Source organism: Rattus norvegicus, chromosome 17, assembly GCF_036323735.1.
Source record: "Rattus norvegicus strain BN/NHsdMcwi chromosome 17, GRCr8, whole genome shotgun sequence".
In the NCBI taxonomy this organism is placed as follows: Eukaryota; Metazoa; Chordata; class Mammalia; order Rodentia; family Muridae; genus Rattus; species Rattus norvegicus.
Window position 1 is genome coordinate 70,763,602 of NC_086035.1, and position 20,896 is coordinate 70,784,497.

At 41.7% G+C, this 20,896-nt stretch overlaps 1 protein-coding gene across 5 annotated transcripts in view; it reads left to right on the forward strand.

Moving 5' to 3' along the window:
* AKR1C3l1 (aldo-keto reductase family 1 member C3-like 1) overlaps positions 1–20,896 on the forward strand; it is a 45,916-nt gene that overhangs the window by 18,106 nt on the left and 6,914 nt on the right. For 2 of the 5 annotated variants that reach the window (XM_063276697.1, NM_001164396.1), the window contains exons 3-6: positions 7,076–7,192; positions 7,357–7,434; positions 19,203–19,325; positions 20,118–20,227. In XM_063276697.1, coding sequence (XP_063132767.1) covers positions 7,076–7,192; positions 7,357–7,434; positions 19,203–19,325; positions 20,118–20,227 — 428 coding nt within the window. The remainder of the gene's footprint in view (positions 1–7,075; positions 7,193–7,356; positions 7,435–19,202; positions 19,326–20,117; positions 20,228–20,896) is intronic. The other 3 variants (XM_063276698.1, XM_063276699.1, XM_063276700.1) reach the window with 2 other exon arrangements.

Consider the following 20,896-nt stretch of genomic DNA (forward strand, 5'->3'; position numbering starts at 1 on the left):
GGCCAGAAGATCCTGGACTGATGTCATACAGACCCTAAGAGAACACAAATGACAGCCCAGGTTACTGTATCCAGCAAAACTCTCAATTAACATTGATGGAGAAACCAAGATATTGCATGACAAAGCCAAATTTACACAATATCTTTCCACAAATCCAGCACTACAAAGGATAATAAATGGTAAAGCCCAACATAAGGAGGCAAGCTATACCCTAGAAGAAGCAAGAAACTAATCGTCTTGGCAACAAAACAAAGAGAATGAAAGCACACAAACATAACCTCACATCCAAATATGAATATAACGGGAAGCAATAATCACTATTCCTTAATATCTCTCAATAGCAATGGCCTCAACTCCCCAATAAAAAGACATAGATTAACAAACTGGATACGCAACGAGGACCCTGCATTCTGCTGCCTACAGGAAACACACCTCAGACACAAAGACAGACACTACCTCAGAGTGAAAGGCTGGAAAACAACTTTCCAAGCAAATGGTCAGAAGAAGCAAGCTGGAGTAGCCATTCTAATATCAAATAAAATCAATTTCCAACTAAAAGTCATCAAAAAAGATAAGGAAGGACACTTCATATTCATCAAAGGAAAAATCCACCAAGATGAACTCTCAATCCTAAATATCTATGCCCCAAATACAAGGGCACCTACATACGTAAAAGAAACCTTACTAAAGCTCAAAGCACACATTGCACCCCAAACAATAATAGTGGGAGATTTCAACACACCACTCTCATCAATGGACAGATCATGGAAACAGAAATTAAACAGTGATGTCGACAGACTAAGAGAAGTCATGAGCCAAATGGACTTAACGGATATTTATAGAACATTCTATCCTAAAGCAAAAGGATATACCTTCTTCTCAGCTCCTCATGGTACTTTCTCCAAAATTGACCATATAATTGGTCAAAAAACGGGCCTCAACAGGTACAGAAAGATAGAAATAATCCCATGCGTGCTATCGGACCACCACGGCCTAAAACTGGTCTTCAATAACAATAAGGGAAGAATGCCCACATGTATGTGGAAATTGAACAATGCTCTACTCAATGATAACCTGGTCAAGGAAGAAATAAAGGAAGAAATTAAAAACTTTTTAGAATTTAATGAAAATGAAGATACAACATACCCAAACATATGGGACACAATGAAAGCTGTGCTAAGAGGAAAACTCATAGCGCTGAGTGCCTGCAGAAAGAAACAGGAAAGAGCATATGTCAGCAGCTTGACAGCACACCTAAAAGCTCTAGAACAAAAAGAAGCAAATACACCCAGGAGGAGTAGAAGGCAGGAAATAATCAAACTCAGAGCTGAAATCAACCAAGTAGAAACAAAAAGGACCATAGAAAGAATCAACAGAACCAAAAGTTGGTTCTTTGAGAAAATCAACAAGATAGATAAACCCTTAGCCAGACTAACGAGAGGACACAGAGAGTGCGTCCAAATTAACAAAATCAGAAATGAAAAGGGAGACATAACTACAGATTCAGAGGAAATTCAAAAAATCATCAGATCTTACTATAAAAACCTATATTCAACAAAACTTGAAAATCTTCAGGAAATGGACAATTTCCTAGACAGATACCAGGTATCGAAGTTAAATCAGGAACAGATAAACCAGTTAAACAACCCCATAACTCCTAAGGAAATAGAAGCAGTCATTAAAGGTCTCCCAACCAAAAAGAGCCCAGGTCCAGACGGGTTCAGTGCAGAATTCTATCAGACCTTAATAGAAGACCTCATACCAATATTATCCAAACTATTCCACAAAATTGAAACAGATTGAGCACTACCGAATTCCTTCTACGAAGCCACAATTACTCTTATACCTAAACCACACAAAGACCCAACAAAGAAAGAGAACTTCAGACCAATTTCCCTTATGAATATCGATGCAAAAATACTCAATAAAATTCTGGCAAACCGAATTCAAGAGCACATCAAAACAATCATCCAACATGATCAAGTAGGCTTCATCCCAGGCATGCAGGGATGGTTTAATATAAGGACAACCATCAACGTGATCCATTATATAAACAAACTGAAAGAACAGAACCACATGATCATTTCATTAGATGCTGAGAAAGCATTTGACAAAATTCAACACCCCTTCATGATAAAAGTCCTGGAAAGAATAGGAATTCAAGGCCCATACCTAAACATAGTAAAAGCCATATACAGCAAACCAGTTGCTAACATTAAACTAAATGGAGAGAAACTTGAAGCAATCCCACTAAAATCAGGGACTAGACAAGGCTGCCCACTCTCCCCCTACTTATTCAATATAGTTCTTGAAGTTCTAGCCAGAGCAATCAGACAACAAAAGGAGATCAAGGGGATACAGACCGGAAAAGAAGAGGTCAAAATATCACTATTTGCAGATGATATGATAGTATATTTAAGTGATCCCAAAAGTTCCACCAGAGAACTACTAAAGCTGATAAACAACTTCAGCAAAGTGGCTGGGTATAAAATTAACTCAAATAAATCAGTTGCCTTCCTCTATACAAAATAGAAACAAGCCGAGAAAGAAATTAGGGAAACGACACCTTTCATAATAGACCCAAATAATATAAAGTACCTCGGTGTGACTTTAACCAAGCAAGTAAAAGATCTGTACAATAAGAACTTCAAGACACTGTGGAAAGAAATTGAAGAAGACCTCAGAAGATGGAAAGATCTCCCATGCTCATGGATTGGCAGGATTAATTTAGTAAAAATGGCCATTTTACCAAAAGCAATCTACAGATTCAATGCAATCCCCATCAAAATACCAATCCATTTCTTCAAAGAGTTAGACAGAACAATTTGCAAATTCATCTGGAATAACAAAAAACCCAGGATAGCTAAAGCTATCCTCAACAATAAAAGGACTTCAGGGGGAATCACTATCCCTGAACTCAAGCAGTATTACAGAGCAATAGTGATAAAAACTGCATGGTATTGGTACAGAGACAGACAGATAGACCAATGGAATAGAATTGAAGACCCAGAAATGAACCCACACACCTATGGTCACTTGATTTTTGACAAAGGAGCCAAAACCATCCAATGGAAAAAAGATAGCATTTTCAGCAAATGGTGCTGGTTCAACTGGAGGCCAACAAGTAGAAGAATGCAGATCGATCCATCCTTATCACCCTGTACAAAGCTTAAGTCCAAGTGGATCAAGGACCTCCACATCAAATCAGACACACTCAAACTAATAGAAGAAAAACTAGGGAAGCATCTGGAACACATGGGCACTGGAAAAAATTTCCTGAACAAAACACCAATGGCTTATGCTCTAAGATCAAGAATTGACAAATGGGATCTCATAAAACTGCAAAGCTTCTGTAAGGCAAAGGACACTGTGGTTAGGACAAAACGGCAACCAACAGATTGGGAAAAGATCTTTACCAATCCTACAACAGATAGAGGCCTTATATCCAAAATATACAAAGAACTCAAGAAGTTAGACCGCAGGGAAACAAATAACCCTATTAAAAAATGGGGTTCAGAGCTAAACAAAGAATTCACAGCTGAGGAATGCCGAATGGCTGAGAAACACCTAAAGAAATTTCAACATCTTTAGTCATAAGGGAAATGCAAATCAAAACAACCCTGAGATTTCACCTCACACCAGTGAGAATGGCTAAGATCAAAAACTCAGGTGACAGCAGATGCTGGCGAGGATGTGGAGAAAGAGGAACACTCCTCCATTGTTGGTGGGATTGCAGACTGGTAAAACCATTCTGGAAATCAGTCTGGAGGTTCCTCAGAAAATTGGACATTGAACTGCCTGAGGATCCAGCTATACCTCTCTTGGGCATATACCCAAAAGATGCCTCAACATATAAAAATTGGACATTGAACTGCCTGAGGATCCAGCTATACCTCTCTTGGGCATATACCCAAAAGATGCCTCAACATATAAGAGAGACACGTGCTCCACTATGTTCATCGCAGCCTTATTTATAATAGCCAGAAACTGGAAAGAACCCAGATGCCCTTCAACAGAGGAATGGATACAGAAAATGTGGTACATCTACACAATGGAATATTACTCAGCTATCAAAAACAACGAGTTTATGAAATTCGTAGGCAAATGGTTGGAACTGGAAAATATCATCCTGAGTGAGCTAACCCAATCACAGAAAGACATACATGGTATGTACTCATTGATATGTGGCTATTAGCCCAAATGCTTGAATTACCCTAGATCCCTAGAACAAACGAAACTCAAGACGGATGATCAAAATGTGAATGCTTCACTCCTTCTTTAAATGAAGAAAAAGAATACCCTTGGCTGGGAAGGGAGAGGCAAAGATTAAAACAGAGACTGAAGGAACACCCATTCAGAGCCTGCCCCACAGGTGGCCCATACATATACAGCCACCCAATTGGACAAGATGGATGAAGCAAAGAAGTGCAGACCGACAGGAGCCGGATGTAGATCGCTCCTGAGAGACACAGCCAGAATACAGCAAATACAGAGGCGAATGCCAGCAGCAAACCACTGAACTGAGAATAGGTCCCCCGTTGAAGGAATCAGAGAAAGAACTGGAAGAGCTTGAAGGGGCTCGAGACCCCAAAAGTACAACAATGTCAAGCAACCAGAGCTTCTAGAGACTAAGCCACTACCTAAATACTATACATGGACTGACCCTGGACTCTGACCTCATAGGTAGCAATGAATATCCTAGTAAGAGCACCAGTGGAAGGGGAAGCCCTGGGTCCTGCTAAGAGTGAACCCCCAGTGAACTAGACTATGGGGGGAGGGCGGCAATGGGGGGAGGGTTGGGAGGGGGACACCCATAAGGAAGGGGAGGGGGGAGGGGGTTGTTTGCCCGGAAACCGGGAAAGGGAATAACACTCGAAATGTATATAAGAAATACTCAAGTTAATAAAAAAAAAAAAAAAAAGAAAAAGGAAATCTCAAAAAATCCCAGCAGAAACTTTGTTCTCTGGTAAGTTTCATGAAAATATTTTGAACAAGCATAGCATGCTTAGAAAGAAAAAATATAAAAATACATGGTTCAAGTATTAAAGAGATACCAGGCTTACTCCTCTTTTTCTCTCTCTTGCTCTACCTCTTCTCATTGCCTTCTTTGTCCCTGTCCCTTCTTTCCCCATTACCTTCTTCCCTCCATGTGCCTCCATGGCCAGCCTCCTTTGTTCCTCCCTTCTTCTAGTCTTCTTCTCTCATTAAACCTCTCCACATGGAACAAAATAGGAACCAGGAAGAGAAATGGAGCTGAATTCTGTGTTCAAGAATATTAAATTGAGCTGAGTAGTGACCTTAGGGCAAGATCTCATCTGGCTAAGTTTAGAAACAGGCATGTTAGTACACACCTTTAATCCCAGCATTTAGGAGATAAGCATGAAATCAAAATCAATCTACAGAGCAAGTTTCAGGCCAACTAAGCTTAGGTGATGAAGGAGTTGGAAAACAGAAAGCTGGTGATAATGTAATAGGACAAGGGGTCCATGTTCCAGCCACAGGATGCAACAGAACTCAGCAGCTTTGGCCATTTGACTCTGGTTTTATAGTCGAGAGGAGAAGACTGCTGGGACAATTGATGGTGGTTAGACAGAGCTAAGAAATCAGTGGTGTTTAAGAAGAGAGCAGCATCACTGCAGGTGATATTTTCTGGGAAGTGTTTTCTGAGATACAAAGAGGCTGTGTTCCGGAGATAGCCAAGGGTATGCCTCATGCTGCAGCTGAACTTGGTACTTTGTAAGAGTTCCCAGGTGGTACTTGTTTTAAAGGCATGAAGGGGTCATGGAGAGAAGCTGAGGCTTGGCACTGCAAGAGGCTATGGAAGACCATTGGTTAAGGTGAAGCCTCAGTTACAGTTAATACCCCAGAACTGAAAGGGTCATGCAAAGAAGGGCTTGACACCATGAAGAGAGCCTGTAAGAAGCTATTGGTGAAGCATAGTTGCAGCAGAAGACCCCAGTGTATTGGAGATGTCAGTACCATGGGATGGTCACCAAAAGAGCAGTAGCAGCAGTAGCAGAATCAGGGGAATCAACCAGAGCCTAGAACGATACAGGGGTTGGGGGGAGTTGGAGAAGTGACCCAAGAGCTTTGGAGGAGCCCATAAGATAATGGGATCTCAGACATTGGAACAAGAGACTATAACAATGAAGTTGCCTTGGAGACTCCAGGATGTCCAAGATGCCAGAGCCATGGGATACCTACTGAGGAAAGCTGCTAACAGGGAGTAGAACCAGCCAAGGAGAAGGAAGTTTGGTTGATGTCAATGATATAAAAGGAGTTGGAGATCTGAAGATGTCTTTGACATGAGACATGGAGATGCAGAGTTTGGAGTTTTCCCAACTGGTTTCCTGTTTTGCCTTGGGGAGTACAGTTAAGTGATTAAATGAATCTCAAAAGAGACCTTGAACTTTGGACTTCTAACATTGTCAAGACTGCTCTGGGGATTTGAGGAGTTGGACTAAATGTCCTTTGCATTATGCTACATTTAGGTATGACACCCATAGACTCATATGTTTGAAGAAGTCTATGGGGGCCAGGGCGTGGAATGTGATGGTTTGTATATGCTCAACCTAGGGAGTGGCTCGTTTAGGAGGTGTGGCCTTGTTGGAGTATGTGTGTCACTGTGGGTGTGGACTTTAATGGAAGCCAGTCTTCTCTTAGTGGCCTGCAGATAAAGATGTAGACCTCTCAGCTCCTCCTGCACTATGCCTGCCTGGATGCTGTCTGTCATGCATGATACTGTAGTGAATCTCTGAACCAGTAATCCAGCCCCAATTAAATGTTGTCCCTATAAGAGTTGCCTTGGTCATGGTGTCTGTTCACAGTGGTAAAACCCTAACAAGGACAATATAGAGATTTGAACATTATGTCTTGATAAATTTTACATCTTTAGTAGTGCCTTCCCATATTAATTCAAGTGGCTCTTAGTAACCATCAATATTCTGAAGTTCACCTCAAAAGGCCCAACAGAAATGCATAGTATTCCCTGTGGTTATCACTTTCTATTCATGACAGAATTTCTCAATTCTGATTATTTTTAATCTAAGACCACTTCCATTCTTTAACCCTACAGCTTTGGAGTACATTCCATCGACCAGAACTGGTCCGAGTTGGCTTAGAAAGATCACTCAAAAGCTTTCAACTAGATTATGTTGACCTCTATCTTATTCATTACCCAATATCAATTAAGGTATGCCATCTGTATCATGTAGCCTAATTAACTTTGTCTATACTAATGATAGATGATGCTGTGTTCCTGTTATTTCCTGGGTGTTTACTTTCCTGTTTCCAGAGATTCCTAAGGCAATTGTGATGGGTGGGATGCATTTCTTTAACAATTGCTTTTTATTACAGCCATCAGAGGAGATATATACAAAAGATGAAAATGGAAAAATATTGTTTGAGACAGTAGATCTCTGTGCCATATGGGAGGTAAGTGAGTGCATAAAGGTGAGACCTCAGAGAAACCCAAAAGAGAATGTTAGGCCAGGCTTTTACTTGTGGTTAAAAGTATAAAGTGATCTTTCTTGTCTCCTAAGACTAGTTTTGATTTGAAGTCTTTTGGTTGATATTAAAATAGATATACTGCACCCGGCCCAAAAAAGAAAATAGAGTGTGCTCCCTTGAGCACACTCGTGTGTGTTCACAGTTGTTTCCCTAAAGTAGTGGGACAGAGACCCTGACTAAGTAGAGAGAGAAAAGAAGTGAAGACTGGAATATAATTGAGGGGACTTTGAAATATCCTACATGGGCATGTTTGAATAAAATCTGTACCTATGACCTTCTCTCCAACTCCTCCTTACCCACACTGACCTCTTAACACATGTGCTCTTCTTTAACCTCATCGAGTCCATTTAGTACTGCATATATGTGCATGGCTGCTATCAGAAGCTGCACATGATGAAACTGATTCTCTCTCTTCTGGCTGCCATCAATTGACAATAGTACTTCAGCTAGCAGTGGGAATTTGTAAGACACATCTGATCCACGATGGAATTATGAATGATTTTAAACTTATGAGGACTGTTCATGCAGGTACAGCTGCTGAGTTCCTTTGTATAAACTCCTAACATATTTAAAAAATCTGTTTCTTCCACTACACACTGGCCTCATCATCCTTCTACCTCTATCCCCAAGATGACCCCTGAGCCTTAGAGATTTCTGATTTAGGATTGAGCCATCCACAGTCTCTTGTTCTCTGCAAACTGACCAATAGTGAGTCATCTACTGCAAAAAGAAGTTTTCTGGTTAAATTTGGGAGCTACAGTAGATTGTAGAGGTAAAGATAAATACTTAGCAGGCAGGATTTGAGTATCTCTATTTTGCAGAAGAATAATAGTTTTCCCTGAAGACCTATGACCTAGACGACTATAGACTCTTGGCTTCATTAACAGCACCAGATATGAATTACATCTTTTGGGGTCATCCATAAATCCAGTAAGAAAGTGGTCAATAACTCTAAGAGCAGATGTGTCACTATTGCACCACTGGATATACTTCCCAGGAGGGTCTTCATTGCATTTCGAGATTTTAAAGCTAAATGAAATGGCTGATTATTTTTACCCCTCATTAGTGTACACAGTACCTCCCAGAACTATAAAAGCTAACTGGTGCTGATAATACTTCCAGTTCGCTATCACATTTATTTCTTCCAGTCCTGTGAGTCAACCGGGCAGCAATAATATCATACCATCAAGTTGTGGAGGGTACCCTGAAACAAATCACATTATTTGGGGGTGTCTGTGAGATTTTAAGGACCAACAACTCCTGTTTTTTTTTATTTGATAGTCTATGGTATATAGGAAGAGCATTCTACTATCTTTGGGGGGTAACTTCATTTAAGTTTCCCTTATTTCCATATATATGTACATGGAAGCTTTTACATTAGTAGGCTTTACCAGCTTCTTCATAAGACCTCAGAGTAGGTTACTTCTCCTACACCGTCCCCTCTACCCCAGCATACCATCCCTACACTACTCAACACTTCTTCCTCCATTACTCCCCATTATACCTTCATCCAACCTCTGCTCTACTGCTTTCCCTTGAAAGCTACCCCTCCCTGGCCATTTCCATATGTCTTGGCCTGTACAGGGCTCAAGTAAATTCATATCTAAAGATTCATAGCTAGGATTCACATGGGATTGCAGACTGGTACAACCATTCTGGAAATCAGTCTGGAGGTTCCTCAGAAAATTGGACATTGCACTACCTGAGGACCCAGCTATACCTCTCTTGGGCATATACCCAAAAGATGCCCCTACATGTAACAAAGATACCTGCTCCACGATGTTCATAGCAGCCTTATTTATAATAGCCAGATGCTGGAAAGAACCCAGATGCCCTTCAACAGAGGAATGGATACAGAAATTGTGGTACATCTACACAATGGAATATTACTCAGCTATCAAATACAATGACTTTATGAAATTCATAGGCTAATGGAGAGAACTGGAAAATATCATCCTGAGTGAGGTAACCCAATCACAGAAAAACACACATGGTATGCACTCATTGATAAGTGGCTATTAGCCCAAATGCTTGAATTACCCTAGATGCACAGAACACATGAAACTCAAGACGGATGATCAAAATGTGAATGCTTCACTCCTTCTTTAAAAGGGGAACAAGAATACACTTGGCAGGGAATAGAGAGGCAAAGATTAAAACAGAGAGAGAAGGAACACCCATTCAGAGCCTGCCCCACATGTGGCCCATACATATACAGCCACCCAATTAGACAAGATGGATGAAGCAAAGAAGTGCAGGCCGACAGGAACCAGATGTAGATCTCTCCTGAGAGACACAGCCAGAATACAGCAAATTTATAGGCGAATGCCAACAGCACACCACTGAACTGAGAACGGAACCCCCGTTGAAGGAATCAGAGAAAGGACTGGAAGAGCTTGAAGGGGCTTGAGATACCATATGAACAACAATGCCAAGCAACCAGAGCTTCCAGGGACTAAGCCACTACCCAAAGACTATACACGCACTGACCCTGGACTGTAACCTCATAGGTAGCAATGAATAGCCTAGTAAGAGCACCAGTGGAAGGGGAAGCCCTTGGTCCTGCTAAGACTGAACCCCCAGTGAACGTGATTGTTGGGGGGAGGGCGGTGATGGGGGGAGGATGGGGAGGGGAACACCTATATAAAAGGGGAGGGGGAGCGTTTAGGGGGACGTTGGCCCAGAAACCGGGAAAGGGAATAACATTCGAAATGTAAATAATAAATACTCAAGTTAATAAAGAAAAAACAGGGAAAAAAAGAAAAAAGCATGTGGTATTCATTTTCTTTGATTTTGCATTCTTCACTCTAGTAATTATTTCTAGTTCTACCTGTTTACCAATTGCAATACAATTTTAATAGAAGTTGGTAATTTTGGAATTTTATTTGTGTTTATAGCTGAATGAAATTGCATTGTGCATAGGGTCCAAATTTAAATTACCCTTGCGAGCAGCTCTCTGCCACCAGACCCCGGGAGAGAGAGACCCAACCGCCTGGTCAGGTGGGCACTCATGAGGCTGCAGAGCGGAAGAGACCACCAACACTGCTCACCCCTGCCCACATCCCTGGCCCAAGAGGAAACTGTATAAGGCCTCTGGGCTCCCGTGGGGGAGGGCCCAGGAGCGGCAGGACCCCTGTCTGAGACACCACCAGAACCTGAAGGAAACAGACCGGATAAACAGTTCTCTGCACCCAAATCCCATGGGAGGGAGAGCTGAACCTTCAGAGAGTCAGACAAGCCTGGGAAACCGGAAGAGACTGCTCTCTGCACACACATCTCGGACGCCAGAGGAAAAAGCCAAAGACCATCTGGAACCCTGGTGCACTGAAGCTCCCGGAAGGGGCGGCACAGGTCTTCCTGGTTGCAGCCGCTGCAGAGAGCCCGTGGGCAGCACCCCACGAGCGAACTTGAGCCCCGGGACCACAGGTAAGACGAATTTTTCTGCTGCAAGAAAGTTGCCTGGAGAGCTTGGGACACAGGGAAGCAGAATTCCTCTAGGACCGGGCACGTTCTGTGTTTACCGGAAGTCCCACACCCGAGGATCCCGGCCCGCAGCAGCTCTCTGCCCCCAGACCCCGGGAGAGAGAGACCCAAAAGCCTGGTCAGGTGGGCACTCCTGAGGCTGCAGAGCGGAAGAGACCACCAACACTGCTCACCCCTGCCCACATCCCTGGCCCAAGAGGAAACTGTATAAGGCCTCTGGGCTCCCGTGGGGGAGGGCCCAGGAGCGGCAGGACCCCTGCCTGAGACACCACCAGAACCTGAAGGAAACAGACCGGATAAACAGTTCTCTGCACCCAAATCCCGTGGGAGGGAGAGCTGAACCTTCAGAGAGGCAGACAAGCCTGGGAAACCAGAAGAGACTGCTCTCTGCACACACATCTCGGACACCAGAGGAAAAAGCCAAAGACCATCTGGAACCCTGGTGCACTGAAGCTCCCGGAAGGGGCGGCACAGGTCTTCCTGGTTGCAGCCGCTGCAGAGAGCCCGTGGGCAGCACCCCACGAGCGAACTTGAGCCCCGGGACCACAGGTAAGACGAACTTTTCTGCTGCAAGAAAGTTGCCTGGTGAGCTTGGGACACAGGGAAGCAGAATTCCTCTAGGACCGGGCACGTTCTGTCTTTACCGGAAGTCCCACACCCGAGGATCCCGGCCCGCAGCAGCTCTCTGCCCCCAGACCCCGGGAGAGAGAGACCCAAAAGCCTGGTCAGGTGGGCACTCCTGAGGCTGCAGAGCGGAAGAGACCACCAACACTGCTCACCCCTGCCCACATCCCTGGCCCAAGAGGAAACTGTATAAGGCCTCTGGGCTCCCGTGGGGGAGGGCCCAGGAGCGGCAGTACCCCTGCCTGAGACACCACCAGAACCTGAAGGAAACAGACCGGATAAACAGTTCTCTGCACCCAAATCCCGTGGGAGGGAGAGCTGAACCTTCAGAGAGGCAGACAAGCCTGGGAAACCAGAAGAGACTGCTCTCTGCACACACATCTCGGACACCAGAGGAAAAACCCAAAGACCATCGGGAACCCTGGTGCACTGAAGCTCCCAGAAACGGCAACAAAGTCTTCCTGGTTGCTGCCGCTGCAGAGAGCCCGTGAGCAGCACCCCACGGGCGAACTTGAGCCTCGGGACCACAGGTAAGACCAACTTTTCTGCTGCAAGAAAGCTGCCTGGTGAACTCAAGACACAGGCCCACAGGAACAGCTGAAGACCTGTAGAGAGGAAAAACTACACGCCAGAAAGCAGAACACTCTGTCCCCATAACTGACTGAAAGAGAGGAAAACAGGTCTACAGCACTCCTGACACACAGGCTTATAGGACAGTCTAGCCACTGTCAGAAATAGCAGAACAAAGTAACACTAGACATAATCTGATGGCGAGAGGCAAGCGCAGGAACCCAAGCAACAGAAACCAAGACTACATGGCACCATCGGAGCCCAATTCTCCCATCAAAACAAACATGGAATATCCAAACACACCAGAAAAGCAAGATCTATTTTCAAAATCATTTTTGATCATGATGCTGGAGGACTTCAAGAAAGACGTGAAGAACTCACTTAGAGAACAAGTAGAAGCCTACAGAGAGGAATCGCAAAAATGCCTGAAAGAATCGCAAAAATGCCTGAAAGAATTCCAGGAAAACATAAATAAACAAGTAGAAGCCAATAGAGAGAAGACACAAAAATCCCTGAAAGAATTCCAGGAAAATATAAATAAACAAGTAGAAGCCCATAGAGAGGAGACACAAAAATCCCTGAAAGAATTCCAGGAAAACACAATCAAACAGTTGAAGGAATTAAAAATGGAAATAGAAGCAATCAAGAAAGAACACATGGAAACAACCCTGGATATAGAAAACCAAAAGAAGAGACAAGGAGCTGTAGATAAAAGCTTCACCAACAGAATACAAGAGATGGAAGAGAGATCTCAGGAGCAGAAGATTCCATAGAAATCATTGACTCAACTGTCAAAGATAATGTAAAGCGGAAAAAGCTACTGGTCCAAAACATACAGGAAATCCAGGACTCAATGAGAAGATCAAACCTAAGGATAATAGGTGTAGAAGAGAGTGAAGACTCCCAGCTCAAAGGACCAGTAAATATCTTCAACAAAATCATAGAAGAAAACTTCCCTAACCTAAAAAAAGAGATACCATAGACATACAAGAAGCCTACAGAACTCCAAATAGATTGGACCAGAAAAGAAACACCTCCCGTCACATAATTGTCAAAACACCAAACGCACAAAATAAAGAAAGAATATTAAAAGCAGTAAGGGAAAAAGGTCAAGTAACATATAAAGGGAGACCTATCAGAATCACACCAGACTTCTCGCCAGAAACTATGAAGGCCAGAAGATCCTGGACTGATGTCATACAGACCCTAAGAGAACACAAATGACAGCCCAGGTTACTGTATCCAGCAAAACTCTCAATTAACATTGATGGAGAAACCAAGATATTCCATGACAAAACCAAATTTACACAATATCTTTCTACAAATCCAGCACTACAAAGGATAATAAATGGTAAAGCCCAACATAAGGAGGCAAGCTATACCCTAGAAGAAGCAAGAAACTAATCGTCTTGGCAACAAAACAAAGAGAATGAAAGCACACAAACATAACCTCACATCCAAATATGAATATAACGGGAAGCAATAATCACTATTCCTTAATATCTCTCAATATCAGTGGCCTCAACTCCCCAATAAAAAGACAGATTAACAAACTGGATACGCAACGAGGACCCTGCATTCTGCTGCCTACAGGAAACACACCTCAGACACAAAGACAGACACTACCTCAGAGTGAAAGGCTGGAAAACAACTTTCCAAGCAAATGGTCAGAAGAAGCAAGCTGGAGTAGCCATTCTAATATCAAATAAAATCAATTTCCAACTAAAAGTCATCAAAAAAGATAAGGAAGGACACTTCATATTCATCAAAGGAAAAATCCACCAAGATGAACTCTCAATCCTCAATATCTATGCCCCAAATACAAGGGTACCTACATACGTAAAAGAAACCTTACTAAAGCTCAAAACACACATTGCACCTCACACAATAATAGTGGGAGATTTCAACACCCCACTCTCATCAATGGACAGATCATGGAAACAGAAATTAAACAGTGATGTCGACAGACTAAGAGAAGTCATGAGCCAAATGGACTTAACGGATATTTATAGAACAATCTATCCTAAAGCAAAAGGATATACCTTCTTCTCAGCTCCTCATGGTACTGTCTCCAAAACTGACCATATAATTGGTCAAAAAACGGGCCTCAACAGGTACAGAAAGATAGAAATAATCCCATTCGTGCTATCGGACCACCACGGCCTAAAACTGGTCTTCAATAACAATAAGGGAAGAATGCCCACATGTACGTGGAAATTGAACAATGCTCTACTCAACGATAACCTGGTCAAGGAAGAAATAAAGAAAGAAATTAAAAACTTTTTAGAATTTAATGAAAATGAAGATACAACATACCCAAACTTATGGGACACAATGAAAGCTGTGCTAAGAGGAAAACTCATAGCGCTGAGTGCCTGCAGAAAGAAACAGGAAAGAGCATATGTCAGCAGCTTGACAGCACACCTAAAAGCTCTAGAACAAAAAGAAGCAAATACACCCAGGAGGAGTAGAAGGCAGGAAATAATCAAACTCAGAGCTGAAATCAACCAAGTAGAAACAAAAAGGACCATAGAAAGAATCAACAGAACCAAAAGTTGGTTCTTTGAGAAAATCAACAAGATAGATAAACCCTTAGCCAGACTAACGAGAGGACACAGAGAGTGCGTCCAAATTAACAAAATCAGAAATGAAAAGGGAGACATAACAACAGATTCAGAGGAAATTCAAAAAATCCTCAGATCTTACTATAAAAACCTATATTCAACAAAACTTGAAAATCTTCAGGAAATGGACAATATCCTAGACAGATACCAGGTATCGAAGTTAAATCAGGAACAGATAAACCAGTTAAACAACCCCATAACTCCTACGGAAATAGAAGCAGTCATTAAAGGTCTCCCAACTAAAAAGAGCCCAGGTCCAGACAGGTTTAGTGCAGAATTCTATCAAACCTTCATAGAAGACCTCATACCAATATTATCCAAACTATTCCACAAAATTGAAACAGATGGATCACTACCGAATACCTTCTACGAAGCCACAATTACTCTTATACCTAAACCACACAAAGACACAACAAAGAAAGAGAACTTCAGACCAATTTCCCTTATGAATATCGACGCAAAAATACACAACAAAATTCTGGCAAACCGAATCCAAGAGCACATCAAAACAATCATCCACCATGATCAAGTAGGCTTCATCCCAGGCATGCAGGGATGGTTTAATATACGGAAAACCATCAACGTGATCCATTATATAAACAAACTGAAAGAACAGAACCACATGATCATTTCATTAGATGCTGAGAAAGCATTTGACAAAATTCAACACCCCTTCATGATAAAAGTCCTGGAAAGAATAGGAATTCAAGGCCCATACCTAAACATAGTAAAAGCCATATACAGCAAACCAGTTGCTAACATTAAACTAAATGGAGAGAAACTTGAAGCAATCCCACTAAAATCAGGGACTAGACAAGGCTGCCCACTCTCTCCCTACTTATTCAATATAGTTCTTGAAGTTCTAGCCAGAGCAATCAGACAACAAAAGGATGTCAAGGGGATACAGATCGGAAAAGAAGAGGTCAAAATATCACTATTTGCAGATGATATGATAGTATATTTAAGTGATCCCAAAAGTTCCACCAGAGAACTACTAAAGCTGATAAACAACTTCAGCAAACTGGCTGGGTATAAAATTAACTCAAATAAATCTGTTGCCTTCCTCTATACAAAAGAGAAACAAGCCGAGAAAGAAATTAGAAAAACGACACCTTTCATAATAGACCCAAATAATATAAAGTACCTCGGTGTGACTTTAACCAAGCAAGGAAAAGATCTGTACAATAAGAACTTCAAGCCTCTGAAGAAAGAAATTGAAGAAGACCTCAGAAGATGGAAAGATCTCCCATGTTCATGGATTGGCAGGATTAATATAGTAAAAATGGCCATTTTACCAAAAGCGATCTAAAGATTCAATGCAATCCCCATCAAAATACGAATCCAATTCTTCAAAGAGTTAGACAGAACAATTTGCAAATTCATCTGGAATAACAAAAAACCCAGGTTAGCTAAAGCTATCCTCAACAATAAAAGGACTTCAGGGGGAATCACTATCCCTGAACTCAAGCAGTATTACAGAGCAATAGTGATAAAAACTGCATGGTATTGGTACAGAGACAGACAGATAGACCAATGGAATAGAATTGAAGACCCAGAAATGAACCCACACACCTATGGTCACTTGATTTTTGACAAAGGAGCCAAAACCATCCAATGGAAAAAAGATAGCATTTTCAGCAAATGGTGCTGGTTCAACTGGACGGCAATATGTAGAAGAATGCAGATCGATCCATCCTCGTCACCCTGTACAAAGCTTAAGTCCAAGTGGATCAAGGACCTCCACATCAAACCAGACACACTCAAACTAATAGAAGAAAAACTAGGGAAGCATCTGGAACACATGGGCACTGGAAAAATTTTCCTGAACAAAACACCAATGGCTTATGCTCTAAGATCAAGAATCGACAAAAAAAAAAAAAAGATCAAGAATCGACAAATGGGATCTCATAAAACTGCAAAACTTCTGTAAGGCAAAGGACACGGTGGTTAGGACAAAACGGCAACCAACAGGTTGGGAAAAGATCTTTACCAATCCTACAACAGATAGAGGCCTTATATCCAAAATATACAAAGAACTCAAGAAGTTAGACCGCAGGGAAACAAATAACCCTATTAAAAAATGGGGTTCAGAGCTAAACAAAGAATTCACAGCTGAGGAATGCCGAATGGCTGAGAAACACCTAAAGAAATGTTCAACATCTTTAGTCATAAGGGAAATGCAAATCAAAACAACCCTGAGATTTCACCTCACACCAGTGAGAATGGCTAAGATCAAAAACTCAGGTGACAGCAGATGCTGGCGAGGATGTGGAGAAAGAGGAACACTCCTCCATTGTTGGTGCGATTGCAGACTGGTAAAACCATTCTGGAAATCAGTCTGGAGGTTCCTCAGAAAATTGGACATTGAACTGCCTGAGGATCCAGCTATACCTCTCGTGGGCATATACCCAAAAGATGCCTCAACATATAAAAGAGACACGTGCTCCACTATGTTCATCGCAGCCTTATTTATAATAGCCAGAAACTGGAAAGAACCCAGATGCCCTTCAACAGAGGAATGGATACAGAAAATGTGGTACATCTACACAATGGAATATTACTCAGCTATCAAAAACAACGAGTTTATGAAATTCGTAGGCAAATGGTTGGAACTGGAAAATATCATCCTGAGTGAGCTAACCCAATCACAGAAAGACATACATGGTATGCACTCATTGATAAGTGGCTTTTAGCCCAAATGCTTGAATTACCCTAGATCCCTAGAACAAACGAAACTCAAGACGGATGATCAAAATGTGAATGCTTCACTCCTTCTTTAAATGAGGAAAAAGAATACCCTTGGCAGGGAAGGGAGAGGCAAAGATAAAACAGAGACTGAAGGAACACCCATTCAGAGCCTGCCCCACATGTGGCCCATACATATACAGCCACCCAATTAGACAAGATGGATGAAGCAAAGAAGTGTAGATCGCTCCTGAGAGACACAGCCAGAATATAGCAATTACAGAGGCGAATGCCAGCAGCAAACCACTGAACTGAGAATAAGTCCCCCGTTGAAGGAATCAGAGAAAGAACTGGAAGAGCTTGAAGGGGCTCGAGACCCCAAAAGTACAACAATGTCAAGCAACCAGAGCTTCCAGGGATAAGCCACTACCTAAAGACTATACATGGACTGACCCTGGGCTCTGACCCCATAGGTAGCAATGAATATCCTAGTAAGAGCACCAGTGGAAGGGGAAGCCCTGGGTCCTGCTAAGACTGGACCCCCAGTGAACTAGACTATGGGGGGAGGGCGGCAAAGGGGGGAGTGTTGGGAGGGGAACACCCATAAGGAAGGGGAGGGGGGAGGGGGATGTTTGCCCGGAAACCGGGAAAGGGAATAACACTTGAAATGTATATAAGAAATACTCAAGTTAATAAAAAAAATAATAAAAAAAAGTAAAATAAAAAAAAAATAAATTACCCTTGCATTCCTTGATGGAGTCTAGGTATTTCCATTTCATGGATATTGTGAGTAGAGCAGACATGGATGAGTCAGTGTCTTGATAGGAGAATATACTCCTAGTAGGATGGCTGTGTCATGTGGTAGACATATTTCTATCTTTATGAGGAACCTCCAAATCAACTTCATTAGTCTGCACCAACGTTCACCTCTAACAACAATGAATAACTGTTCCATTTTCCCCATGTCTATACTGGTATGCTGCATTTCTTTCCAAGATCCTACACACTTTGACTGAATTAAATCACAAAATTGTTTTAACTTGCATTTCCTTATAGATGCGGATGTTGCATATACTAAAATTCTGTCTTAACCACTCATAATTTTTCATTTGTTGCTCCATTCTTGGTTCCATAACACAGTTTTTAAATTGAACCATTTGTTATCTTTGAATTTATTTTTTAATACACTGTCATACTTATGTTTAGCTTTTTTTTAAATACATTGCCATTTCTAAACAGTTTCGTTTTTCATTTATATTACCATTAGTTCTTGGTTAGGTTTTCTATGGTTGTGATAAAACAAGACAAAAGTAACTTGAAAGGGGAAAGGATTGTTTTAGCTTACACTTCCCCATCACAGTCAAGCCCTGAGTAAAGACAGGAAAACTCAAACAAGGATGAAACTTAGCAGCAGAAAAGGAAGCAGAGACCATATAAGAGTGCTGCTGTATGCCTAGCTGGCTTTCTTACACCATCCAGAAATACCTGCCAAGGAGTATCACCACCCACAATGGCCTGAGTCCTCCCACATCAATCATTAATTCAGAAAATGCCCTGTATACTTGCCTACCTGCAAATCTTAGGGAGGCATTTTCCCAAATGACAATTCTTCTTCTCAAATGACTCCAGTTTGTGTCAGTGTCAGATAACTTGCCGCCATGTTTTTAAGAATATATACATGATCCTATGCAACCTCTCCTTCCCCAGGCCATGGAAAAGTGTAAGGATGCAGGTTTGGCCAAGTCCATCGGGGTGTCCAACTTTAACCGCAGGCAGCTAGAGATGATCCTGAACAAGCCGGGGCTCAAGCACAGGCCTGTGTGTAACCAGGTGTGGACCCTCAGCCTCTTTTTCTGTTCTTCATGTTCTTTCTGTCACATAGCAGGTAACCATACCTTCCCACTTCTCATTCATCTTAGATTTGTAAAACACAAAATTTTCATAGCAGTTGTCTTTGGCTGGGAGAACATCAGGTATTCTTAAATTTATCTCTTCTCCATGGTGTCTTAGTAACATTAAAAGGCCGGGAAACATTAGTATCAGAAAAAATTGACAATCTGTGGATATGAATGCAACCCCAAAGCCAAAATTATATTCCTGTCTAGAGACTGTATAAAATATATCTAGGTTAGACAGACAATTTACTCCTTACAGGAGTTTCCTAGGTAAATGAAGTCCAATCATAGATCATTAGCTGACCTTGTTCCTGACATCTTAGTCCTCATCTCCTTCAGAGCTTCTGTAATCAAATCAACCATTTAAGCACGTTCGTCTTTTGTTCTACCTTATATCTCAATAACTTTGGATCACTGGTATGAAATCACTAATTGTGTTGTAATGTTGCATCTATTTTCTTATGTTATATTTAACTTTGCATTTATTTTTCATATTAATATTGTCACTTTGGGGGCTAGCAAGATGACACATCAGTTAAGATGCTCTTCTAAAGTTTGATGGATCTGATACCTTCTTTGATCCTTTAAGGGCACACACACACACACACACACACACACACACACACAAACAGAGGGAGAGGGAGAGGGAGAAGGAGATAGGCATTAAAAGCTTTTATTAAATGGAATTTCCTATAGTACAATATATTTCTATATTGTTCATCCATAGGTAGAATGTCACCCTTATCTGAACCAGAGCAAGCTGATGGATTTCTGCAAGTCACAAGACATTGTTCTTGTTGCCTATGCAGCCCTGGGGTCTCAGCGACCTACAAATTGGTAATAAACACAAAAACTTTTTTATTTAAACTTGTAATTTAATTATAGCATTTTCTCTTCCACCAAACCCTTCTTTCAAATTCATGGCCCCCTTTTCACTAAGTATTATTTATTTAGAGCTGATCACTTGACACTGGACAACAAAATAGGGTGCTCTTCCCTGGGGAAGGCCACCTCTACTATTCCCAGTTTTCCTTATATAGGTCTTTATGTAGGTTTGAGGACTCAGGGATTTTCTTCATCCAGTTTGATATAGTCATTGAACTCCATTTAGTTCATAGTTGGCAGTCCTATTGATGAAACTTTATGGATGTAGCTTTTGGTGTTACTAGGTTAAACAGTTTTATAAGTTTCCTGATTCTCTGGCTCATGCAATCCTCTGCCCCTTCTTCTACAAATTCCTTGTGCTTTGTGCTCTGGAGTATTTTGCAGATGGATCCACAGGGACTGGGCTCCACAATTCTTGATTGGTTGTAGTTTTCTATAGTGCTCTCCACATGTTGAAAAGAAAATTTTCTTTGATGAGGAGGAAAGATAACACTTATGTGTCGATACAAAGACAGACGTTTAGATTCTTATTAGAGATCTTGCTATTTTAGTAAAGTAATAGTTGTAAGTTCTCTATTATCCATAACTTTATTAACAATGAGTAATTTGATAGGTTTCATG